This window comes from Emys orbicularis, chromosome 3, assembly GCF_028017835.1.
Source record: "Emys orbicularis isolate rEmyOrb1 chromosome 3, rEmyOrb1.hap1, whole genome shotgun sequence".
Taxonomy (NCBI): domain Eukaryota; kingdom Metazoa; phylum Chordata; order Testudines; family Emydidae; genus Emys; species Emys orbicularis.
The window spans coordinates 118,208,590-118,236,372 of record NC_088685.1 but is presented as its reverse complement, the minus strand read 5'-3'; the positions used below and the strand labels follow the sequence as shown (position 1 = coordinate 118,236,372).

Here is a 27,783-nt window from a genome sequence, read left to right as displayed (position 1 = left end):
GAAGACAGTGGAACTACTCATATTCATAAAGTTAGGCATATGCATGATTGCACAGGATTGGGGCTTGGGCCTTAAAATCAGATTGTTTGAATGTACTCCAAAGCTTTTGGAGTTAGGTTATTTATCTCTGTCAAGAGCAGGCGTAAAAATAAATCTGAAATAATTTGAGAAAGCTGCCTGTTCCTGATTTGGATGAATTTATCTGAGGCCTGAGTTTAACAGCACTGCAAAGTTAAATTGAAATATTTGCAACACTGATTTAGTACAGCAGTTCTGGACAGCAGTTACTCAAGATTTTTCCATTTCAGTGTCTGTCCTGAATTTTTAGATAAGCCTGGAGTGATTAAAGAAGAGGAAATAATGATGTTCACTGTCAGAATAAACAAAAGACCTATCTTTTTCTGCTAGTGTTATCATTGGCAGAAGGTGATTGAAAATAGTAATTTCAAAGCTGTAGAAAAGGCAATAAACTAGACACAGGCTTAACCAGTCAGGAAATGTCAGCTTTCCTCTGAGTGTTTGTCCTTATGCACATTCCAGTGACAGTGTGCATGTGTCTCATGAGCCAGAAGTCGGAGTCTTTTTGGCCAACAGTACCCGTAGGGCACTCATGCACTCTTTCAGTCCTCATGCTCTGTAGCGAGATCATATAAGAGTGCGGCTTGCCAGCTACCATTTAGTTCCTTTCGCTTCCTCATGGCTTAGAGATGGAACCCTGACCATCTGAGATACTGCCAGCCATTCTATTATAGTTGATAGCTTATTACTTTTGCAGTTTAGTTCATAATTAACCAGTAATTATAGTTGTTCAGTTGCTTTTAGTCTTAGAGATTTATCTGTCGCTGGTATGGCGTCGTCTGGTTCTCCCAGATTCAAACATTACCCCTCATGTGAAGGAATTATCCTAACCTCAGATGGACACTCAGAGTTCCTCTGTTGTTTGGGAGAATCACACTTTCCCAATAAATGTGCAATTTGTAAGTCCTTCAGCTCCTATGTTAGGAAGCACTTGAAGGCCCACCTTCAGGTCTTCCTGATGACTAAATTTATGAGACCCACTTCCAACTTGGGCTTGCTAGATGACACTCCTCCTCCCGCCCCCAGTTCAGGGACCTTCAGAGCCCAAGAGCGTAAGTGCCAGGCTTTTTGCTGTTGATAGCCTCGACTAGAACCATGGCCATGATAACAGAGTCATCCTCTGACAAGCTGCAGGGAGCCAGAAGCCCCAGAGGTAGATTGGTGAACAAGGCTTCCTCTGAGAAGAAAACCTCCCCTGGCGCTGAACATCATCTGGGACTTTGCAGCCTAGAATGGTTCCTGCTGAAACTCAGTCTTGTGCTGGTTCCCACTTGATGGCACAAAACACCTGGCACCAAAATCCATGACTTTGGGAAAAAGTTTGGCACCACCTTGACACCATCTACCTCAACAGCCCCAATGCCAACTCCCTTGGCACCTGAACCAAGCCAACCAGGGAAGCGCACTATTGCCACTACAAGGATTGCGGTACCACCCTGAGAAAAATCTGGCTCCAGCACACCTATCTACACTTCCCTGCAAAGCACTGTTCAGGTACGTGGCCCGATGGAAATGGAGATACATCTGGAACCACAGTCCCCCTTGCTGTCAACTTCAGTACTACAGTCAGCACCAAGTCTGTCCATCAGTTTGGCACCGTCGGTCCCTATCACACTGAGGGCCATAGCACTGCCTATGAATCAGGCATATGCATTGTCGTCTGCTTCACCTTTAGAGACAGAAGGTGAGGAAGATCCATGCCAGTGACATCTTTATTCACCAGATTCTCTCCACAACCCTCCACATCTTACATAGTCTAGACAGCTCTCACGAGAGAGATACTGGGGCCTGCAGAACCCGGGCCTGTGGTTCTCTACCCCTCCCTGTTCCAGTACAGCCACACAGAGGAGTAGGAGATGGAAGAGCAGGCATCAGGAAATGACTTCCCTCACTGGTCACCCTATCCTCATCCTCTGATGAGACCATAGTACCAACCAAGGCCCCACAACTGGATGATTATTAAGGGTTCCCAAGACCCATTAAAAAGGATGGCTGAGGCCCTTCAGATGCTGTTGAGGAGGTACAAAAACACACAAGTTAGTAGACATACTCCTGGCATCCTCAGGAGGAAGGATAGTCCTCTCTGTCAATGAGGCCATCATTGACCCTGCCACAACCCTGTGGCAGATGCTGACTTCAGTCCTACCTCTTGTAAGGCAGATAGGAAATACCAAGTACCACCCCAGGCTGTGAAATGATTTTACTGCACCCTATCCCATTCTGCCTTATGATCACCGTGGTCAATGAGAAGGCAAAACAATTCAGATCCACATTAAAGGAGAGAGAGCACCAACTCCTCAGTGATCTTACAGTTTCATAGCCAAATGCTTCGTTCCAAACCACGGGTTGGAAATCAAAGACAGGATACTGACAGACATCTTCATGGTCTGGGGCAATCTCATGATAAACCACTGCCACTCAACACAATCCCAAGTGTCAGAAATTCTGCTCAAGAAGGGGGCTGAGTCAAGCGTCTATAGAATACACATTTCTCATACCATGGCCAGGAGACCTGATGTATACTTATCCCTGACCCCTCTGATTCCCAGAGTGTTCTGCAAATACAAGGAGGCCTTGATAAAGCTAATCCTCATCGCTCCAGCATAGCTCAGAAATGTTCTGGTTCAAAGAGCTATTGAACCAGTCAGTATCTCAGCTCAGGTCCATACCTCTACTCCCAGATTTGCTGTTTCAGAACCAGGGATAGATTCTATGCCTGATTCTAACATCCCTACATCTCACAGCTTGGCAGCTGGATGGATGTCATCGGTATAGCAGGCTTTCTCCTCTCTGGTTAGAAAAGTTCCAACAAGCAGTGGGAGAGAACTTACTGGCAAAATAACTGAGGTGCCACCAAAACTCATTAATTCTGTGTCAATTCTTGATTCCACAGATTCTGAAATAGTTACTTGATAACTAAAAAGGATGAACTTGTCCCTCAGTCCCTTCAAAGTGCACTTGGCAGCGATTTCAGCTCACCATCTGCTAGTGGAGGATCATACAGTTTCCTCCCATCCAGCAGTAATTCGGTTTTTAAAGGGGCTTAATAAAATGTTCCTGCCTGTCAAGGAACCTGTACTCCCACAGGATTTAAGCTTATTACTTGCAGACCTCATGAGACTACACTTCAAAACCTCTGGGCTCCTTCTCTGCTACGCCTGTCAATGAAGGTGGCATTTTTGGTTGCTATAACTTGGGTCAGAAGAGTGGGAGAGATTGAGGCCATAATGGCTGACCCCGCCACACATGGTGTTCCACTCAGTGTCCAAGAGAATACATCCTAAATTTCTCACAGAAGTAGTGACAGTATTCCATTTGAATCAACAAATACATCTACCAATATTCATCCCAAAACACCATGCAGCCAGATCTGAGGCAATGTTGCATACATTAGGAGAGTCTTGGCTTGCTGCTTAAACAGAACAAAACCCTTTAGAACATCAGCAGGACTGTTTGTCTCTATTGCAGACAGGACAAAAGGTTCTGCAGTTTATCCCAGAGACTATTGAACAGGATTTCCAATTGCAATAGAACCTTCTACAAAGTGACCAAGGTAGATCCACAGTCCACAATCAGAGGTCACTCCGCTAGAGCACAAGCTGCATCAGCAGCATCACTGCAAAACTTAACAGTACTGGACATTTGTAAAGCAATGACTTAGGCTTCAATCCACATGTTCACATGATGCTATGCTCCGACTGAAGCCTCCAGGTCCAGTGCTGCATTTGATAAAACCCTTCGTTAGTCATTGTTTACCTAACTACTCCAAGATCCCATCTCCTTAACAAAATTTCTGCTTGGGAGTCACCATCAGTTGAATGTGCATAGGGACAAGCACTTGAAGGAGAGCAAAAAGTTACTTACTGTGTACAGTAACTAGAGTACCTCAAGCTATATTGTCCATATGCAGATTCCACAACCTGCCCTTCCATCCCCTTTAACTCAAAATCCTTACCTCCAGGGATTCTACAGTGAGAAGGAGCCAAATGATGATTGGTGGGCCTCACCCCATTTGCTCTCACTTCAAAGCACGAGGTCTGAAAGAGCACATGGGTATTGCTGGCCAAAAAACCTCTCATCTCTGGCTCATGAGGTGCATATGGACAACACATCTCAAACAACCCTAGTTACTATACACAGTAAGTAACTTCTCGTTCCCCCAACTTTGGGAATACCTACAGTATTTATCTAACTTCTGCTACCAAGTGTCAGGCAGAACAAGCTACTTTCTGAAACAGACACCCACAGAAATGAACTAATATGGTTCACTTAATAATTATATAAAAAGGAGAATGGAGAGTATCATAAAACAAAAGCAGATGAGGGATAATAAACCAAAATAAAGCTAAGATTGAAAGGTTTTTAGGATATATTTATGAAACACTACTCTGCATTGTCGTGTTGTACTATAGATGTATCTCTATATTCAGGATTGTAAATTGGAAAAAAAAAACCTCTATAGATTTAGAAAAGAAAAGGAAATAGAAATATAACCAAGAATAAATATTGTCATCTATAATAATAGTTATTGAATTTTTGAGACCATAACAAGGTCTTATCTAGTCAACTGTGAGCTTAATTGTAATAATACTTTGCACTTAGAATATGTAGTGGCTTCATACAAGGAGCTGAATAGTTTACATCTATTAGATAAGTAACCATCAGAATTGGGTACTATTATATTTATTTTTCAAATGGGGAAACTGAGGCATGGATAAACTAAGTGACTTGCATGGAGTCACGCAATAAGCCAAAAAACAAGCAATCTAATGTTGAGACGAAAACCCAGGAGGTTTGACTCCCATCTCCTGCTTCAGTAATTATGGTATGTTTCCTTTAATAATTAAACATTGGTTAATGATATCCTTGGAAAAAACCTGCCACATTAAGTCTAGGGCTTAATCCTGCAGCCCTTACTCACACGGATGGCACCCAAAGCTATGAGCATGCCTGTAGAGAGGGGGCATGTGACCTAGAGGCTTCAGGATAAATCCTTTAAATTGGCATTGAGGAGTAAAGGTCAGATATTCAAAACTGCCTTTGAAATTATGCACATCAGCTTGTTCAGACAAATCAGTGCAAACAAATCAGGTAATTGCACACACAGATATCAATTTGTGCGAGTGAGTGCATGTGCCAGATTTGCTCATACAGTTTTGAAGCTATTTGAAAATTCAGCTACCACTTATTTTAGTAACGGAAGTCTCACAACATTCTAGAGATCATTTTACAGAGGATCTGCAGAACACTATTGTTTTCATTTGTACAGCACCAACAGTGTTTTTTAGGCAGTGTACTCAGGTGTGAAGAAAGATTCAAAGCAGTTACAGTTTAGAGAGACAACAGAAAAATACAGAAAAGGAAATGCAATGCAACAAAAAACAGTAGGCCAGAACAGAGAAGTTTAGCAAATGTCTTGTTTGTTCCATGATTTTTGTCTGGGTTTTTCAAAAAGTTTTCTGTTACTTAGTTTAATACTTCTGAGAGAGGAGAGACTACAGTTTGTAGGCTGTTTAAAAATCTGCTTTTCTGATTTTAATAATTACATACTAAGTATATTAATTGATATACTCTAAATTGTATTGCTTTCAATGTTCAAAGACATTTTCTGAATACTAGCACAAACGAGAGGTCAGTTTCAAAGAGCAACAGGATTATCCAAAAAATTCCCACATTAAGTTACATTTGTGATCAGTTCTAATCTATATTTAAATAAAATACTTAGTATGGGAAAATATCAGTTTGCTAACCTTTAAAAAGCTTCCCAGTTAATTCATATGCCTCCCACAGCGCTCATGAATTTACTTGTGGTGAGTGTGCCTCACCACTCATGTCTTGCCTCCTCACAGTCACTCTTAAATATCATTATTACCACAAGTGTAACCATCATGCGGTATGTGCTGGAGTTATGGAAAAGTTAGTGTTGATATAATATGTGTGCTTTGCTATTGCTTTGATATTTTGGAGGAAGTAAGCAGACACCTAAGGCCTTGTCTTCCTTAGGAAAAGAGGGTGTTAACACATCAGCTAACAAACTAAGATGTATTAAAATCCTAGTATAGACAAGGCAAGTTGTAGTTTATATACATGTTAGGTGATTGAGGAAAATTATATGTTTACAACTTGACTTGGCTACACTAGGATTTTAATGTATGTTAGTTAATATATGTTAAAAATACACCCCTTTTCCTAATGAAGACAAGGCCTTTGTTGTCTGCTTACTGCTTCCAGTATAACAAAGTATCAAAGCAATAGCAAAGCATATATATTATATCAACACTAACTTTTCTATAATTGCAGCACATATGGCATGTTAAGATCAATGTTATTGATTCAGTCACTGTAGCTGTAGGGACCAATCACAAAGCCAGTGTCTGGATATAGATCTAATATTTTCTAAAGTTCAGGTATGTTTGTACCACGTGTTTCTACAGATTTCATGTTAACATTTCGACAGTACACACTGGTAGTTGGATGGAATGCTTGTTAAGTTCTGGTCCATCTCTAGTATAAATAGTATTCAGTAGATTTTAACTTTATTCACATTTTTAACAAAAGGTAATGACTTGCAGACTACCAAGGAAAAAGTACATGTTAGCTGACTCACATTATTCAAGTTGACATTACATATGCAGCCAAGGGACATGTGCTTATCTATTCTAGCAAAAGGATCACTCTGTGTTAGTGTGAATTCCATGAAAAACAGGAATTTTATTTAAGCTATCATATTTAGTGGTGCATATACAATAATATATAAATAAATATCTAAAAACTTCTAAGTGTCAAGAAGTTTGTGCATACTACTTGGGATATACTGATTTTCATAGGTACACGGAACTGAACTACAATAAGGCTGATGTCCACAGCAACCTTAAAAAGAAGAGTTAGTGATTGCCATTAAAAAGTCAACATTTGCTAACCATTCTCACACTGGCATGAAATACTCCAGGAGATAATTGTGGTATCACAGGCATAACAGTGTGGGAAATGTTGAGTTTGTGACCACTGTATATTGATAATAAATATGTTGGAGATGGATCGATGTGCGTGTTGGATTTTTTTGCAGTTAAATATCGCAGACTATATACGTGCTTCACATATAGGTGCTTCTAAATGCAATGTGCCAAATCATGCAGTTCTGACTTAGATCTTACTCAGGCAAAATCCCAATTCACTTCACCACACTGCCCCAATATAACCAGAATACAGACGGAAGTCAGTGAGAACTCTGAGTAAGAGCTGCCAAAGCATTTGGCTTTATATTTTTAAGTTAGTTTCTGCTAAATGTTTTAACTAATGCAGCGTGTCCACGGCAGCATACAAAAAAACAGAACAAAAAAAAGTTGTTATGTCATTTACTTATCGTTCGTAAGAAAGAGTCTTGAGTTATTAGCTATGCATACACGTTATTTTTAAACGGGTCCTTAGATGCTTTTCTCTTTTGAAACAGATGTCAACATTTTAATGGCAGTAGAAGACTTTACATTATGATGTATATTGCACCAAGCATTTTGGGGTAGGAAGCAAGCTACCTATCTAATTTCCAATTTATGAGGGAATGATACCAATCTAGTAATTGTGTATTGCACAAAAGTTAGTTCTTAAGTGTTCATATGTCACTTATCTGTGTTTTCTGCTTCCCTTTTATCCCTTTTGTACTGGTTTTATTTATATCTCCATGCACGTGTTCTCTTCTGCTATGCACTGTGAGTGATTGTAAAGAGAAAAAAATAAGACAACTTCAGTCAATAGAATACGCTGAGGTTTATTTTTACCAGCTAGCACCAGCAAGAGATGAATTGCAGTCTCTTGATTTAAGAGGAACTGTTGTGGTTTCCCTTACTTCTCAGCATTTGGTCTCAAAAATTTTTGCTGTCAATAATTTGGTTGTTTCTTTGCCACTTCTCATCTTTTCCAGCACTCTTTATATTTTGTCTCCTTTTCCAAGTTCTATGAAATCTGTCTTCAGAGATTTAGTTTGCATGGAAAACACAGCATTTTAGAAGTTAAATTTTCTGGGAGAAATCCTGGTTTCATTGAAGGCAATGGCAAAATGACACGATTTCACCCACTGTTATTGATGTGATGACCACCCTTATGGATCATTATCTTCACTGCTAAATCCAAATACTTGAAAGAAGTACAATGTTGCTTCAAAATTTACATGGGAAAAAACATCACAGAAGGAAATGAATTGTATCTCTACAGTATCTGTAGCATGTAATGCAAGATTGCCTGGAACAAATCCATTCATAGTGAATTTGTTACTCCATTGATTTCACTGGAGTCATAGTGAGGAAGAGTTTGGTCTAGCATCGGGGTATTAGTAGAAATGTAAGTGTGGTAAGCAGAGGGTTTTTCTTTAAACAAAATTATTCATTAATCTGATACTGTTAAATTTACCTGCTGGTGTTTGGTGACACTGGCATATCAGAATGAAAAGAAGTGTACATGTTATTCTGATCATCTTTTTTAAAATTGTACAACACAGGTGTACAGTAATCTAAAGGAAACCTGAAGTTCTCTTACTGTAGCTGTCAGAGCATAACCACATAAGAAATCTTAAATGTACAGACTCATTTCAACAAAAGAATGTTCTTTTCACCTAATGCTAAAAGTATTTTTTCATAGAAGAAATAGATAATCTAGATTAAACAACAAAGGGAGAGTATTTTCAGTGTTGGAGGCTACAAACCTAGGGATGCTTTGCTTTTTCCTGCCTTGTTATATCATCGCTGCTCCTGAAGGGAAATGCTTCTTTTTTTATCTCCAGCTCTTCAGTTACTTTCTGTATTAACTATACAAGAGCAGTACATCAAGTTAGTTGTGCAAGCATGATTTTTCAGATGTACATCTGATATAACCATAAAACAAAATAGGCACCTCTTTTGCAGTTTAGTGTATATTAGTCCCTGATGCTCATAGGTTATGTTCTCACTTATTTATCTGTTTAGTCACTGTAACAATTATTGCCCTGCATGACTTCTGTGAGCTCAGGGCTTTTTGTTTGTTTCTTTTTTCCTAGGTTTTACAAACAATGAAGACTGAATTTTGTTATTGTTTCATTATGTTTATATTTTATATAAAGAAATAAAGTTTAGAAAAAAAGTATGCACCTGAAAAATCGATGTTATTGTTGCCCTATTAGACAATTATCAGCAACAAAACATGTGGATGCTTATAAACTTGAGGTGAAATCCTGGTTTCAGTATAGTCAGTGTGAATTTTTCCAGTGACTTCAATGGGTCCAGGATTTCACTATATTTTTTGATCTGCTAGGTTAGGGAAAATGCATGAAATTGTTATTGTACTATCCAATTGATAGAGTTACATAAAATGGCATAAGAAGTGTCAAAGCAGTTGAGAAAGTAGAGTTTAATGATGACATCTTGTTCAGAATATCTGGAAACAAAATCTGTTTAAGTATATTTTCAATATTATCATGTTGTCTCTGAAAATTTAATAGCATGTGTTACAGTAACTTGTCATGAGCGGGAACTGATGTTCTGAGTAACTTAGTGTTGGAGAACTGCAATGCCTTGAGGAGAAAGAGGGGGGGAAATATGGCAACCTTCTGAAACAATTGTCAGCAATGTAAAAGTAGTACTGTCACTCCAATAGCCCCAGCACACTAAACACTTCCTGCCACACCTTGTCTTCCCTTCATACTACTCACCCAGTCGTATGTTTCAGGTTTAGAGACAGTTGAAATTCCTATACCGTATTGAATACTAGGTGAATTATGAGATAAATCAAAATATGGCTGTAATTTTGTATTCAGGACCTGTGTGTTTGACCTTACTTAATAGTTTCTTGATGTGCATGTCAACATTGTAGATTCCTCCCAAGTTTACAGTTTTTAATAAGAATGATAGATTTTTGAGTTTCTACAGCAAAAATGATGGTGAATCTAAATGTAGATGAAAGATGCTTTTAGGTTTGGAAATCAGTAGTGATTATTGAAATTGTAAACATTCACTCAAAGCTGGGACTTAAGGTAAAGGGTTCAGTGATGTGGGCTTAAAGTTTAAGAATATTTAAGGTGCCACCGTATTATTTTTTACATTGCACATCTGTATAATAACTTTGTATCCTGCAAGTCTATGTGTTCATTGCAAGTGGATGTGGAAGCTATGCATGGGCATTATTAATCAGATTAAAAAGTAGGCATAGTCCTTCATATGGAGCATCGAAGCCTATTGTTTGCATGTTCCCTTCCTCTCAAGAACACAGAATCAAAAACAGGACTAATTGTGGGAGGGCAAATTAGTGTGCATGAACAGACTTAAGCTGAAGTGGGATCCTGAGCATGAAAACTGAACATGTAACTATACACTCCTCTCTTTGACCTTAATGCTGCTAGTAGGTGGGAATAACTTGGCAGCTGCATATCTCACTAATGCAGAATATAGCTCCCTTTCACTCTCCGTCCCTCTTGTCATTTTTACCTGGATCTTACGGCTAGTCAATGGAGCTATGCTGATTTACATCAGCTGGGGATCTGGCCCTATATGTTCAACATTCCATGCCTTCACTGTGCGGGGCAGTAGATTTATTTCAGGTCCTTCCATTATGATATTAATGCATCTAGTATTACATTCCGGAGCCAGCATTGCCAAATGATAACTGGCCCATTAAACCATTGCTAACAAAGACCAGATTAATTTTCTATCCCTTTCTTTTTTAACAAAGTAGTAGTGTTGGTAGTTATGATATCTGATTTCTTTTCACCTTTCAGCGCAATCCCCCCTTGGTGGTCAATGATCTGTTTGAAGATATCAAAGATGGGGTTATGCTACTTGCTCTTTTGGAGGTTCTTTCTGGTCAGAAACTGGTAAGGATTTGTTTCCATTTGAATTGAGATAAGATGGCTCTCTGAACTTCTAAGTTGATTATTATAATTAAATAATTTTCTGGGTTTTTTGTTTTACATTGTAATACATGAAAGACAACAGGTGCTTGTGTGTTACCGCATAAAACAAGCTTATTAGCTGTGTGGTCTGCCGGGTTAAGGTATAGGGAATACTTTATTATAGACTGACATTTTTTGTTTTACTCCCTGTTTGTGATATGCTGAAAATATGCACACAGTGTCTGTTGCTTTTCGTTTTGTCTTTTTCCAATCAGCAAATGTTGATTATTTATATGCATTTTAGCTATCAGTGTGTACGTGTTTCACTGGAGCTTAACATTAAAATGGCACTTTTGCTGTGTTTGTGTACCAGCATCATCAGGGTCTGAAGTTGACAACAATCACAAATCATTAGAGCCAGTAGAGGGAAAATAAGAACACACAGCATTTTCTGTACATCTCACAGAAATAGTGGCTATCTTACTTGTTTAGTTTATTCATTTCTTTATGAGAGTGGTGAATAGTTAATATTATCTAGAGCAGCGTTTCTCAAATGCGACCACTGGCCACCAGGGGTTGGGCGGTGATTGGAGGGGGACGGGACGGGCAAAGCAGTAGCTCCTCCTCTGGGGCCGCCAGCAGGGGTTGGGCCCTTCCCCCCTGTAGAGCCAGAAACACCAGAGGAGCAGGCAGCCGGTGTGAATTCCCCTCCTTCCTGCTGTCAGTAGGACTTGGGCTTCTGGCTTCAGCACTGGGTCGGTGGGCTCCATCCCCCCAGCTGCGGGTCGGTGGACTCTAGGCACCTGGCAGTGGACTCTAGCTTCAGGTGCCGGCCCCACACACATTGTCCCTGGCCCCCACTATCTCCCTAGCCTGCCATCCATCCCCCCCATTGCCCCTAGCCTCTGCTGCCTCCCTACCCACCTCCTCATCCAGGGCTTAATTTGTCTCCTGGCTTGCTGGGACTGAGTAAGTCTGCTGTGAAAAGTGATATTTGTATGTTTGTTAATATCACTTTTGAGGGCCTCCCAGTTAGCTAGCAGACTTACTAGCTAGCAAGTCTTTAAAAAAAAAAAAAGGCAACCAAAAAAGCAAAATAAACAACAACAATAAAATACAAGAACATGCAAAGTACCTTATTTGTGTTTCTATTCTGTTTAGGTCCAGTAAAGTACAGAGACAACTGTACATTATTTTTATTACTGAGTCCGCAAACAAAACCCTACATATAAAAATTACAATGATTTGGACATGTATATATACACACTTATTTGTTTTTCCTAAAGTGAATTAAGTATTTTAGGAAAAATTGTCAGAGCAGCCACCAGCAAGAGCCACCAAAAAAATTGTGAGAACCACTGATCTAGGGTCCGATTCTCATTTACACTAAGGCCCCTTTGTCCTGCTCTTCTAGCGAAAAGGGCCCACATTTACACCATTTGAAGGCCCCTCTACACTTCTAGAGTTGTGTAAAGAGGCTTTGGTGTAAATGAGAATCAGTCTTTAATTCTGGGGCCAACTTGGCCCTATGCGGGTCAGCAGAGGTGAGTAGGGTTATCCGTTAGGAGTTCCAGCCCCTTCCAAACCAGCCCAGGGATCAGATTGCAAGCTCCTAAAGGGTAGAGATAGAATCCTTCCCTGAACTCACTCTAGGGCTCAGGAGTTTCACTCTGCCCCCTACTCAAGTCAGTATCTTAATGCCACACTTCAGCCGTTATTCTTTAGTCATATCTAGCTATCATCTGCTTCCATAAAATATAGGGAGGCATTTTGATTCCAATGGCAACCTACACTAGATTATAACAGCTTTAAAGTCATTCTGATTGTGGGTCTAAACTACTTGCCAGTCTGACAGTAAGCATGCTTAAGGATACTTCGCTTGAATGTGGATTGCTTAATTTGAGTTATGTGTTCTGAAGGGTTACTAGGATTTCTGCTGTGTTGAACTGCACTAGTTTTTTTACTCTGTTCTATGCTTTTCCGAGAAGGGAAGTCTCCCCCTTGTGGTAAAACGTTATTCATGATCCAAGAAAGGAACTTTACCTTAGTCAATAGTGACATTGAAATTCATTATATCAAAGCCAACATAAATACACTATTGAAAGAAAAGAGGCAACGTAGACCCAGAAAAATGATTGGAGTTTTAAAAAGCCACTGTATCAGGTTTACTGAAAGGATAGGCAAAAGAATAATAATAGATAATTTACAGGTTGAAAAGGACTTTTCATCCAGTATGATCCCAGAGTGTTTTATAATGTATATATAAGTATTAGTTAGGATTACCATCTGTGGAAATACAGACACTGCTGGGGTGGAACACAGTTGGTGTTTTACAGTGCACAGCAACAGTACACTACAGTTTAAGACAGGAAGTGAAGATTATTAGAACCCACTGAAATTGCAGGGGGAATTTCAGGATCCATAGCAAACCTTTGTTAAAGTTGTTTATGATTTTCTGAATAGGAATGAAAATGGAAATAGTTAATGATCCAGTGATACCAAAATGTGGATTGCCTATTAGGTGCATTCTGTAGAATGAGTTGTTCAAGATGGGGAAACCTATGGGTCTGGGTCTCAGAGATCCATTTTTCAGATATGAAATTTACATGATCTTAAAACTTGTCTAGACTACACTTTGATTTTAAAATTTACTGAAGAAATTTCTTGAGAATGATACAACCATTCTCTATCTTTCTTGTTGGAATAATGTATCACAGGATGATTAGATGTAAATTTTAATGTTCACTTTCAAATTTTAAAAGTTTGTGTCTTGATTACATTCAAAGACTTGTATGTCTCCCCGTTGGAGAAAATCCTGTGTTCAGAAAGGACTCATGATAGTTTGCTGGCCTCAGAAAGGCCGCAAACCATATTTGATAGAATTCCCCTGGAAAAAGTGAAAAGATCTACTTCAAATTGAATTTTTGAAGTAATAACCACCATTATCATTCCCTTTGTAAACAATACTTTGGAGATGGCATGTTCACTTCCCTTAGTTATGTGTCCAAAAAACAAAACCTGCTTAAATACATAAGCGTTATTGGGAAGAAAAATAGTTATTAATATTATAGGAAATGTGATTTGTCATTTAAACTTCAGTGAATCTTCTACATTTATATGTTCAGAAAAAAATGTAGTAAAGAATAGAGAAATTAGTGAATATTGTTTTTGACTAGCTTGTGTTGTGAGGTTGTTAACTAAATAGAACTTGATTATACTTTTGGATTGCAATACATAGATTTAAAATTTAAGCAAAGCTGTAAAATTCGCCTTCAATATTTGTATCTATTATTATATTTGCTGTATATCTATTTGCATATACAAAAATCCTAATTTGAGTGCATTCAACAATATTTTCACATATCAATCAGGTCACTGCACATGTACATGTGCTTTTATAATGACATGGCCGTCACTTTGTAAGAACGTTGGTATAAATCTGATTGTAATTTGCACTATTCTTTCTTTAAGCCCTGCGAGCAGGGACGTCATCTGAAGAGAATCCATTGGGTGGCTAATATTGGCTCTGCCCTTAAGTTTCTAGAAGGAAGGCGGGTAAGTTTAATTAACATTCTGTCAGCACCATTTTGTTTCCCCCTGTTGTTCTTTCCTGAAGTCCATATTCTATCTTCACCTAATTGCTGTAATCTTGAAGAGTCTGGGCTACACAGAATCCTAAGTATCTATGTGCTGTACATAGGTATGCTATAAAGGTATGACACAATGAAATCCCAATATCAACTTCCAAGGTATGATATTTATAGTGCAACTTTTCTTTTTTGGACATTGAGCAACTATTAATGGAGTCCTCAATTATTATGTGTTCTTCAGTTAATTTTCTTAGATCCCGTTATGAATACAGATAAAAAGCTGCCCTACCTGTTGATACATTTGGGGTAAGCAGCTCATCTGCAATTAGAACACATCCCCAAACTTAATTAAATGATATTTGCAAAAATAAATTCCCCAAAAGAATAGATGTGAGAACTTGAAAACATTCTGGTCATTATTTCCCTGACTGGCATTCAGGCCAAGATCCTGCCTGATTCTGGAGAGACCGAACTGTTGCCGTTTTAGTACCAGAAATGAAACAAAACACACTAAATAAAATTCAGAATGTTCTTGGTATGAATGCCAAATAAAGTAATCCTACTTCTGCATGTATTCCTGGGTCTCCTCCTCCTGCTAGCTTTACTCTATTGACTGACGTTTATCTTTTTTATTAGCTTAGATGTCTTTAGTTCCTTTTACATTTGGCTTTTTTTAAAATTTCTGCAACACCAGATTGCATTTGATAGCATAGTGATAAGAGAGATTAAACCTATGAACCAGCAGCCATCAGTTGCCATCAGTGATTTTTGGCACATTTTGCTTCCATCTCACACTATGATATCTCTGACCTAATTACTTTTCTACCACACAAGAGACAGTCATAGCAGCTCCTTGTAGAAATAAATCCACCTCAGGTTGGTTTGTTTTTTTGGCTCAGTCGTGAGTGGGAAAGGTAGATTTCAAGAAAAGACAAAAATATTCCCAAAACAAAATTTTGCTTCAGCCGACCTAGTGAAGTTTGTTAATACAAACTGAGCTATAGCAGCCGTTCACCCTGAGAACTTTGTGCTCAAATGCAGTGAGGGCTGCCTTGCCTACTCAGACTGGTCCAGCCAAAAAAATGACTAGGACCAGGGAAAGAGAGAACCCGGGGTGCAAAAAGAAAGACATACCTATTTTCCTTCTCTCAGAAAGGCCTGCGTAATCTTTAGTAGAGGCCACATTACATAACCTAAAGCAATCTCATGTGATTTCCACTATTTCATCAAAAAACGCTCCTTCTGTACAGAAGGAATGCTGGACCATCTATTGAAGGAGCCCTGGGATCCATCTTATGCTCTGTTGTTGAATGTTGTCTTTGGTCTCGGTTGGGGTAGCGAAGCTTTTGTCAGATAAGTTTTATGAATTTATCCAGTGATTCTACAAATACTACAGGGACATCTTTAAAAATGCAGCTAATATATTATATTCCTGTGATAAGGCTGGGACTAGGGATTCACCCAAAGTTCCCTTTGAGCTACAGCATTGCTTGCCATTTTCATATATTCGGAGGTAGAATTGAGTGAGTCACGTACTGCATTGTGCAAAAATCTGAAAACTAATTGGCACTAACCTAATATATTTTTGGACAAAACTGGGTTTTGGCCTGGACCTGGAAGATTTCCTTTCTAATTCCTCAATCAACTTTAATAGGGTACAAGCCAAAGAAAATACAGTACTTGAAAGAATATGTTCATATGAGCAGTTGCCTAATCAAAAGCTTTTTTGAGAGCCCTGTCAATCTTTTTATCTGTGGGATCTGTTAGGGAAGCTTCGCTCTCTAGAGGAAATGAAGATTTGTTGGGGCTTGAGGCAGTTTTGCGAGATGAGCCCCCAAATATATATTTTTTGAGCTAGGCTATATACAGTAACTTTTCCTTGTTAACCAGTAGAAGAAATACAGAATCCTAGTTTCCCCAGGAGACTTATACCAGTTTTTTGTGGAGTGGATTGTCAAAATATCCTGTGGGGAATTCTCCTCTAGGGCTCTTTCTAGGGTTTCTGTGGGATTTTAAGAGGGGAGGGAGTTAGCTGTACAACCCTACATGAAAGTTTTGCCAAACAAACCTTGATCCTTTGCTTTAAATGTTATAGCACAAGGGTGGGCAAACTTTTTGGCCCGAGGGCCACATCTGGGAATAGAAATTGTATGGCGGGCCATGAATGCTCACAAAATTGGGGTTGGGGTGCGGGAAGCGGTGCAGGCTCCAGTTGGGGTGTGGGCTCTGGGGTGGGGTTGGGGATGAGGGGTTTGGCGTGCAGGAGGGTGCTCTGTGCTGGGATCGAGAGGTTTGGAGGGGGAGAGGAGGATCAGGACTGGGGCAGCGGGATGGGGGGGGGAGAGGCTCAGGGGTGCAGGCTCCGGGCGGTGCTTACCTCAAGCGGCACTCAGAAGCAGCGGCATGTCCCTTTTCTGGCTCCTACGCAGAGGCGTGGCCAGGCAGCTCTGCATGCTGCCACGTCCGCTGGCACCGCCCTTGCAGCTCACATTGGAGCACCGGAGGGGGCCATTGGAGCGCGTACGAGCCAGAGGGGGGGCCATGTCACAGCTTCTAGGAGCCGCGTGGAGCGGCCCCCGACCCTGCTCCCTGACTGGAGTGCCAGAGCGGGGCCATGTGGCTGCTAACTGGGAGCCACGTGGAGCGGCCCCTGACCCTGCTCCCTGGTTGGAGCACCGGAACGGGGCCATGCTGTGGCTTCTGGGAGCCGCATGGAGTGGTCCCCGACCCTGCTCCCTGGCTGCAGCGCCAGAGCGGGGCCGTGTGGCTGCTACTGGGAGCCACGTGGAGCGGCCCCCGACCCTACTTCCTGGTTGGAGCACCGGAGCGGGGCAAGTCCCAGACTCTACTCCCCAACGGGAGCTAGAGGGCCAGCTTAAAATGGCTAGTGGGCCGTATTTGGCCTGCGGGCCGTAGTTTGCCCACCTCTGTTATTGAAGCTTCTGTGGCGCCTCTGTTGTTGGGTCAAAGGACATTTTCTTTCTCCATATGGTTAAAGGTCACATGAAATTAGTTTCCTACCCTATTAGTGCCAACCAACATTTGAAGGTTCTTCCACCGACCCCCACCCTCATCCCCATCTTCCTCTCACAAACATACCTGCTTAACATGAACACCTTGGGAGTCCTTGGTCAGAGATAACACAGTGACTGGAAGTGTTTTAAAAATTATTGGTGGTGACTGGCAGTACTAATGCTTTTTACAGAAAAAAGGAGGAGCTGTCTGCCCGAGGATACAGAACATTGACATTAAATTAATTAATTAATTCATTAATATATTTTGGGAGTGCATGGCAGGGCTGAAATTCAGAAAAGTTATTCATGATTTACATCACCGTCACTGACAGAAGAATCAGACCCACTATATATTTATCTTTGCTTTTAAATGCTAATTTTGTGGATATTCTCTCTTATTCTGTTTCATGGATTTCTGTTTTGCTGTTACATTTTCTTTGATTCTACAGTCTATTGTATATTCAACCTCTTCTTTACTGAGTTTTGTCTTTTGGTGTTATTTTGGTGAGCATATGTCTAGTGGTTAGTGTAGGACCCTGAGGCCATGTCTACACTTACCGGTAAATCAGCACTGCTGCAATCGACGCAACGGACGTCAATTTAGCAGGTCTGATGAAGACCTGCTAAGTCTATGGGAGAACACTCTCCCATCGATTTGTGTACTTCACCTCCCCGAGAAGAATAAGGGAAGTCGATGGGAGAGCATCACCCATTGATGTAGTCACCGTGGTATATCGACCTAAGCTATGTCGACTTCAGTTATGTTATTCGCATAACTGAAGTAGCATAACTTGGGTCAATTTACCATGGTAGTGTAGACCAGCCCTGAGTCGGATTCTGATCCTGGATTCTGTTCTTGTCTTTGTGATTGATTTACTGCATGACTTTGGAAAGTCATTCATTCTTCTCTGTGCATCTATTTACTTATGTTTAAAAGATACATAATAATGCCGACTTCACTAGGGATGTAGTTAATCTTAATGTTGTTAAAGTCCTTTACAACGCTTGGATGAAAGGATCTCTACTAGACACGTATCTCATCTTTTCTTTTCAACGTCTGTTTATTCTTTTCTTGCTCCCCATTTATTTCCTGTTCCCTTCTTCTCTCTTTCCCTGATCATCTTCATACAAAATATGGCAAGAACAGCTTGTTCATAGCTAAATGAGTAATTTGAGATAACAGCAAGTGAGTACAAGAATGGAATACTGTGGATTCTATGCATTGCATTGCTGATTAGTCTTGTTATAGCAGTGCTTTCTTTACATTCCAGAATTTAATTACCAGTAAAATGAATTAATTTATCACATTAAGCTGATTTTATATATCACTGTTTCCTCTTTGCTTTTCATGCTAGTCCATGTACAGAGGATCACCGGTTGGTACAAAGATTTTCTGGAATTTTTAACTCTATAACAAACTTGCATAAGTACAAAAAGTATAAATTAAGTGGTATATTTTTTCCATTTGAAGTTGAATATATTAATGGAACAATCCTGTATTGTCCAAAGTAGTAGTTTAGATTAGTTTTTACATGTAATGTCTATGATTTTATGACAAATCATGTTTAATCACAAACTGAAAAATATATTAATTTTGTTATACTTCTGTTTGTTATCTTGCTCCATTTTAAGTCATTACTGTAGTTGTGCAATATATTAACTGAAGTTCTGGTCACTGCACTGAATTTTTGAATAAAAAAACTAACTATTTTTGCGTACATTTGTTACACACCAAACCCATTCAGAATCCATGTAATAATTGTCACTCTCTCCTGTATATGATAATGTGTATTTTCTTTTCTAAACAGATTAAGCTAGTCAACATCAATTCAACTGATATTGCTGATGGTAGGCCTTCTATTGTACTTGGCTTGATGTGGACCATAATTTTATATTTCCAGGTATTGTATTTTCTACATTTGACTATTATTTTTTGAAGTAATGGGCCAGATCCTCACCTGACATAAGTTAGTGTAGCTCCAGTGACTTCAATAAAGCTATTCCAGTTTACACCACCTGAGGATCTGGCCCAATGTATGTATGAGGATGGGACTGTTCACTATGTATAAAGTTAAACGTGTGTGTAAGTTTTTACAGGATTGAGGCTCAGGAATGTACCTTTAAAATGATGTCAAGTTATTATTGGCATACACTCCCACTTCTTTTCCTGAAGAAAGCAAACTATATATATATATATAAAACCAAGTAAAAAAAAAAGGACTAGTTGTAAACAAGCACTATCAATCACTGTAAGCCTTATTTATACTAACAGAGAGCCTGCTAGCGAATGTACCAAGTTTTCAAGTCCAGCACATTCAATATGTAAACATAGTTTACTATTTAATGGCTGAAGCCTGGCCTCACATATACATGTGTGACACCTACTTATTTCATTGGGAGCTGCAGATACTTTCAAGGACAAAATTTGATCCTGTGTGTAATGAGACACTCACCTTCTGAGCACTTTCTTGTAGCTGGGTGTGGTACTGCATGCCTTTTCCTGCTCCTGGCACCCCCTGTAAGTTGCTGGCTGACTTTTTGGGATCTTCTGTGGCTTGGCCCTTTGACTGAGTCACAAAGTCCAAATGAATCCCTACCACAATAGTAAAGAGCTACTAAATGAACAGTCCTATTAAGTCCCTGGCTCTGGTCTCTTTAAATTCAGCCCTTTGTTCAGGCTCTCAAATAAGTCCTGCCCCCTTCTTGTGGTTGATGCTACTGTGGCCAGTGGGGGAGCCTGGGCCCACCCATTACTCTCCAGTAATCCTGTATACAGCAGCCACATACGGCTTGATTTCAGTTCATTGCTGCTTCTTCCTTGGCCCTCTCCCTACCTGGTCCATGTTAGCTTATCTCAGGGTAAGGTTCTTAGACCCTCCCTCTCCCTGCAAACCCAAATAAAGCAAATGCAGCCAGAAACAAACTTTGGTTCTTTTTCAAGGAGTGTCCCTGTGGGTGCTCCACTTTAGGTGTCATGGTGCCCTGTACTTGCAATCGGAGATTTGTAGTAGCAGTGCCCCGGTTGTCCGAGCGGCCACTTAGTGTGCGCAGCCAACCATTTCTCAGTTCCTTCTCTATTGCCTTTGGCTTGAGTTGGACCGCCAGCAGCGCCTCTCTCAAATCGTAAATAGCTACCCTTTCCTTCCATTTTCTTTATAGTTTCTTTCTTTCACTCACCCTGACTCCAGCAAGCCCCACTTTGAATAACAACAGCTAAGTGCGGGACTCATCTCCTTCCCTCCCTGCCTCTCCTGTTTTCAAACGCTGCTCAGTGTGTCCGCTGCCTCGGAGAGACTCATATTGCCCAGAAGTGTCCGCATTGTAAAAAGTCAACTGCTAGGACACGAAAGGCGAGGGATCTCCAACTTAAACTGTTAAGGATGGAAAAATCCCTCAGACCAGCCTCCGACACTGAGACCAGAATGCCTCCGGGCCAACGATCACCATCGGCAGCCTCTGACAGGGGTTCTACCTCTAAGCCTGTTACCAAGGAGCCTGCTTCCAAAAGGATGCGAAAAAGCAGACCCATACATCCCCACAGAGAGATTCGCCCAAAAGAAAGTGATCTCTGGGTGGAAAATCTGCCCCGGTATCTACAGCACCGAAACCGTCGGACCGCGAGGCACCGGGAATGTTCGGTAGGGAGACATCCCGCAGCGCTAAAGACCCAGCAGAGGTAAGCTCTCTCTCAGGTATGCGCCATAAGAATAAAACATCTACCTTGGCACCGGCAGAGCCAAGGAAATCCTCGGCACCAAGTACTGCAATGAGGTCACCCTCGGTACCCACGCAGCATAGCAAGTCTGCGGTACCGACAGTTCTGACATCAACAGCAAGTTAGAGTGTACTCCCATCCCCGGCACTGAGCTTCCCGGTACCGTGCCAATTCAGCAGGCACACGGATCTCCTAGTCACCTCCACGCTGGGAACTCCCTTGTTCAGCACTGATGGTACCCCAGTCAGACCAGCACTGAGCCGAATAAGCACTCCTAGTGGATTTGTACCTCCACTATCTAGTGATGAGGATGAAGAGGATGAATCAGGTCTTTATACCCCCTTGTCATTCCTCCCTGAAACCGGGACCCTCTCACCAACAACCACCTATGCAAGGGCAAAGCTAGCAGGCACAACCATGGATGCCACTGCCCGTTGTTATGCCACCCAATTGGCCATACTGGGACTCATGGGCAATCTACAGAGCCCAGAATCTTAAACCCCCCAACCTACCAGCGTCAAGGGCACCTGGTACCCTTCACCCACGAACCCACCACCATCAGAGGCCCAGGAGGAAGAGGGAGCCAGAAGAGGCTCCTGAAGGCGGCACACTGCCACCCACCCATTTTTCATCCTCGTCTCCAGATGAAACAATTATGCCACCGCCTCCCACCACAGGAGATGACTTCAAGTCCCTCCAGGACTTATTCAAAAGAGTTGCAGAATCCCTGGACATCTCTCTAGCAGAGCTGCCAGAGACCCAGCACAAACTTACTGACATCCTGCAGGCATCCCCATCAGCAAAGATAGCTCTGCCCATCAATGCTGCTATAATGGATCCTACAAAGATAATATGGCAGACACCTGCCACTGTCCCACCCTCCTGTAAATGCTCAGACAGAAAATATTATGTACCAGCGAAAGGGGCTGAGTTCTTATTTACTCACCCGGCTCCAAATTCACTGGTCGTAGAGGCAGTAAACCAAAGGGGAAAACAGCACTAGCCAAAAACTACCCCGTATGACAAAGACTGGAAAAGCCTTGACCTCTCTAGATGCAAAGCCTATTCCTCGGCCTCACTGCAATTTCGCATAGCAAACTACCCTGCTCTGTTGGTGAAATACACTTACAACTTGTTTAATAAAATTACATCTTTTATGAACAAATGTCGGAGGAATAAAAAAAAACAATACAAAGCTAACATTGTGGAGGGCTCCTTAATTGCCAAAACAGCCCTACAGGCCTCCCTGGATTCCGCTGACATGGCAGCTTGTTATATCGCCACGTCTGCGGTCATGCGGCGAGCATCAAGGCTCCACCTCTCTGGATTCCTTAGGGGAGTACAAGCCACAGTTGAGGACCTGCCCTTTGAGGGACAAAAACTATTTGTGGAAATCACAGATGCATCTCTACATACCTTAAAGGACTTGAAAACCACCTTGAAGACCTTAGGTATTTACATCCCCCCAAACAAGAAGAAACAGGGCAGATTCTACACTCAAAGATCCTGCCCTACTCTGTACACCCAACCCCAGAGATATTATGATCAATACTGCAAAGAAAAATAATTGAGGTGCAGGCAGAACCAAGATCAACCCGCCATGTCTCAAGCTTCAGCATCACATCAATCGTTTTGAAATATCGGTCGAGGGCTCGAGACTTCTATGTTCTCCCATCCCGGAATATCAGATGACCTCCAGTCCATTTGGAGACCGCGTGCTACCACACTACCTAGTCTGGAACAACATCACTACAGACAAATGGGTTCTGGAAATTATCCAGAAGGGTTACTTTATCCCATTTACTTCTACTCCCGCTACCCACCCACCTACCCCATCCCTCTTCAGGGACCCCTCTCACACGCCCCAGTTACAGCAGGAAATAAACCACCTTCTGCAACTGGGAGCTGTGGAACGAGTACCACCTCAACACAGGGGAAGGGGGTTTTATTCCCATTATTTTCTCACTCAGAAAAAGAACGGTGGATGGAGACTCATTCTGGACTTACACAAACTCAACAAGTTTGTGAGGATTCAGCATTTCAGAATGGTAACCCTGGCAACCATAATTGCGGCATTAGAGAAAAGAGATTGGCTCTTGTCCTTCGACCTACAAGACGCCTACTTTCACGTCACCATTCATCCAGCGCACAGAAGATTCCTGCGCTTCACACTAGGCCATCAACATTACCAATACAAAGTGCTACCCTTTGGATTATCGACAGCCCCAAGGGTATTCTCCAAAGTCTTAGCCATTGCTGCAGCTCACCTCCGCACGTAAGGGGTAATGATCTTCCCATACTTGGACGACTGCCTCATAAGAGTATCAACACAACAGGCAGCAGTTCAAGCTACACAAACCACAATAACCCTCTTCTCCAACCTAGGGTTTCAAATAAACGTCCAAAAGTCCACCTTGGTCCCTGTCCAACAACTAGAGTTTATAGGGGCCTACCTCGACTGCCTCCCAGCAGCGATTCCTCAACCTAACCACGCTGATAACTACGGTCACAGATAGTCCTCAAACGTCTGCCAGGACCTGCCTACAACTCTTGGGACATATGGCTGCTATGACTTATGTAGTCAAACATGCCAGACTACATATGGGATGCCTACAGGCCTGGCTTTGCACTTGTTATATACCACACAGGCATTCCCTCCACAAAAGACTCTCAATGCCCCGCAAGGTGAATGATTCCCTCCAGTGGTGGTTGCAACCGCAAAACGTCTGCTCGGAGATCCCATTTCAATGAAAAGCTCCCACCATAACCATCACCACGGATGCCTCCCACATGGGATGGGGAGCTCATCTGGACAACAACACTATCTAGGGATGCTGGTCCCGTGGAAGCCAACTTACATATAAACATTCTAGAGCTCAGAGCAATCAGAAAAGCATGCGAGCACTTCCTTCCACTCATCCACAACAATACCATCAAAGTCCTCATGGACAACACAGCCTGCATGTTTTATATAAACCAACAGGGGGGAGCTCGATTATATCCTCTGTGCATCAAGGCACTACACCTATGGCAATGGTGCATCTCCAACAATGTAGACATTTCCGCATCTTACCTGCCAGGGCTTCAGAACACCACGGCAGACCAACTGAGCAGCCATTTCTCACAAACCCACGAGTGAGAGATGGACTACCCAACGCTCCTGATCATATTCCACCGGTGGGGGTTCCCTATTATAGACTTATTCGCAATGGCTCACAATACAAAATGCCCTCAGTATTGCTCCCAAGTGGGGCTCGGTCAGCACTCCCTGGGCGATGCCCTTCTTACAAAATGGGAGGCATCACTAATATACGCCTTCCCCCTGATTCCTCTTTTGAACTGGGTGCTACACAAAATCAGACAGGATAAGGCCAGGGTCATACTTATTGCACCCACATGGCCCAGGCAAACATGGTTCCCATACCTGAGGCAGATGGTGGTGAAACCACCTCTAACTCTTCCACTACTTCCTCACCTCTTGACACAGGACGACAGCTGAGTCAGTCACCCCAACCTAGCGGTTCTTCACCTCAAGGCCTGGTTACTCCATGGCTAGTGGGGCTGGACAATGACTACTCCAAGGAAGTTAAAGACATTCTCTTGAATAGCCGCAGGCTGAGCACACGGAAAACATACACTCAGAAGTGGATATGATTCTGCACCTGATGTGAGGCTAACCACATGTCTCCTCATTTCGTTCCACAAAGGTGCACCTAGCTGCAATCACCTCACTACATGATAAGGTAGACGGAACCACCGTCTTTGTTCACCCAACAACTAAGTGTTTCCTAAAGGGCATGACTAACATCTACCCATCTCTGAAAGACCATCTCTGAAAGACCTCTGAAAGATGTGGGACCTTAACCTCATGCTACACACCCTCATGGGCAAACCATTCGACCCCCTTGCGACTTGCTGATTGCTACATCTATCGATGAAGGTCTCCTTCCTTATCACGATCACTTCAGCAAGAAGAGTAGGAAAACTAGGGGCCCTAATGGCACACCCGCTGTATACCACATTCCATAAAGACAAACTGATCCTAAAAGCCCACCCCAAATTTATACCTAAGGTAGCCTCCTCATTTCATTTAAACCAACCCATTTACTTACCTGTGTTTTTTCCAAAACCCCATACCGACACTAGGGAGGCATCCTTTCACACTCGCGACGTCCGTAGAGCTCTGGCCTTCTACCTAGAACAAAGACATTTAGAAAATCGTCACGTCTCTTTCTATCAGTCACAGAGCGATCGAAGGGTGAGGCCATCTCTAAACAAAGACTAGGTAAGTGGATTTCTGGCTGTATCCACCTGTGATAGCATCAGAGCAACACCCCGGCTCCAGCTGGGGTTCGTATGCACTCCACCAGAGTGCTATCCACGTCAGTAGCGTTTCTCAATAATGTACCCATCGTAAACATTTGCAGGGCAGCTACCTGGGCCTCGGCCTACACGTTTACCAAACACTATGCCCTGGAATAACATTCCTCTGCCGACACTCAGTTTGGACTCTCGGTGCTATCCACCATCAACAAAGATACTCCGAAGCCCCTCCTTCCATCGAGGGGTACTGTTCCATAGTCACCTAAAGTGGAGCACCCACAGGGACACTCCTTGAAGAAGAAGAGACTGTTACTCACCTTGTACAGTAACTGTGGTTCTTCGAGATGGTTGTCCCTGTGGGTGCTCCACTACCCTGTCTCCTCCCCTCTACTTCGTAGTTTCACGCTGACTCTTTGGCGTAGAGAAGGATGGTTGGCTGCGCACGCTAAGTGGCCATTTGGAGCGGCGCAAGACAGCTGCTGTGCGTGCGTGGCCAACCGGGGCACTGCTACTACAAATCTCTGATTACAAGCGCAGGGTGCCAAGACACCTAAAGTGGAACCTCAGTTACTGCACAAGGTGAGTAACCTTCTCTTATCCCTCAAGTTTCTGTGGCCAGAGAGAAGCCCCCTTCCTTGCACCTCTGGTCCCAGGGGCAGCTCCTTTTGTCTAGGCCAGCAGGGCCCTGATTGGTTGTGATAGCCCCTCTATCCCTTGGAGAGCCACATCTCTCTAGCTTTCAAAATGACTACTCCAGAGAGTCCTCTCTAGGCAAGCTTGAAGGACCCACATTAGCTGCTCTTTTCCTTTCAGCTCACTGCTTCTTGGGGCAGGGTATTATAGGACCATGGGGCCTCCAGTAGGGAACCGTAAAGGCCGAATGCACCCTGCAACACTGTGGGTGGTAGAGTGGAAATCATTTATGCTCTCCAGGGGTCAAAATGGGAAAAAAGATGGTGTTACTCTTCAGACTCTGCCCCTCTGAGCTGACAAAATGAGACACTGCTCACAAAGAGATGATTGTATGTCCTTTTTGGCTCCACAGGGCTCCTTGAGTTTGGCTTCCCCTTGGCATGGCTTCAGTTGGCCCATGGGCTTTGCTAGGCTTCTTGGGCTTGGCTCCTTCTTGACCAGGGGAAAAAATAAAGTGGTGGTATCTCCCAAATGCAAAGCATATGTGGCACCAACATTATTACAGTAAATTGTGCAGATCTGAGATTCTCCCTCTCGTTTCTTACATGAGGAATGCAATAATTAACCATGTTGACATTTAAATTATCATCACTGGACAACTGAGTTAATGTCTCACTGAGATGAGTGGGGCACTTCTCACCTGGCAGAGCTGTTATTCCAAGCTGTCTCTAAAGCAACCTTTGCACCAGAGAAGTGCTGGTACAGTGTATGGGCATGTAGCAGCTGTTGCCAATCCCTGATACTCTCTAGGAGAGCCTGATTCTTTAAGGTACTGAGCTGTTCTGTGATGTTCTCTGAGCAGTCTAAACTCTCTGAATCTTTGTTTCTTCAAGTAGGCAAATATGTGCCAACCATATATATATCCATTTCCTATTAAAACCAAGTTGTGAATGTAATGCTCTTAAAAGTGTGGAACTAATGGTTTTCATCTGAGCCAGGCATGGGGCATATAAGTGCTCTGCGAATTGCCTCACCGGTATTTGCTAATGTACACCCCTGTACTATTCCATTGCAAGACTTCTCCTAACTAGAGACATCCAGTCATTCAGAATCAAGCCATAACAATGGACTAGTTTGGGGATGAAAATGAAACTACTACAATGAGGTCATCAGAGTCACTTTAACTATTTTGAGGAGGTCATAGGAAGAGGACCGAGGCCTTGTTAACTTCCCCAGCTGCCACCAAATGCCCTCTTTTTGGCCATTGTTGGTTAAACGTAGCATATTTGGAAAGGTCACTTTCAAGTGTTCACTCTGATTCAAATTCACCAATGGCATCAGGAGATGCAGCTCTATTTAAGTTGATGGAATTGTATTTTCTTTGTGCTAGTGGTGAATTTGGGCCAGTATCTCAGTACAATGAACTAGTAATTTGCATAAGAATGTGTAATGCTATGTAAAGTGATACGTTTACACATTGTTCAAGCAATAGGACATCAGTAAGAGTCAACAGTTGCTGGATGCTCAGCAGGTCTGAAAAGAAGGCCATTTATTTAGGCACTTAAATAAGGATTTATG

At 42.1% G+C, this 27,783-nt stretch overlaps 1 protein-coding gene across 1 annotated transcript in view; it reads left to right on the top strand.

The window, feature by feature from the left end:
* The window catches only part of LOC135876245 (nesprin-1-like), a 112,627-nt gene that overhangs the window by 16,879 nt on the left and 67,965 nt on the right, over nt 1-27,783 (top strand). The window contains exons 3-5 of the mRNA XM_065401442.1: nt 10,817-10,912; nt 14,402-14,485; nt 19,343-19,435. Of these exons, the coding sequence (XP_065257514.1) occupies nt 10,817-10,912; nt 14,402-14,485; nt 19,343-19,435 (273 nt within the window). The remainder of the gene's footprint in view (nt 1-10,816; nt 10,913-14,401; nt 14,486-19,342; nt 19,436-27,783) is intronic.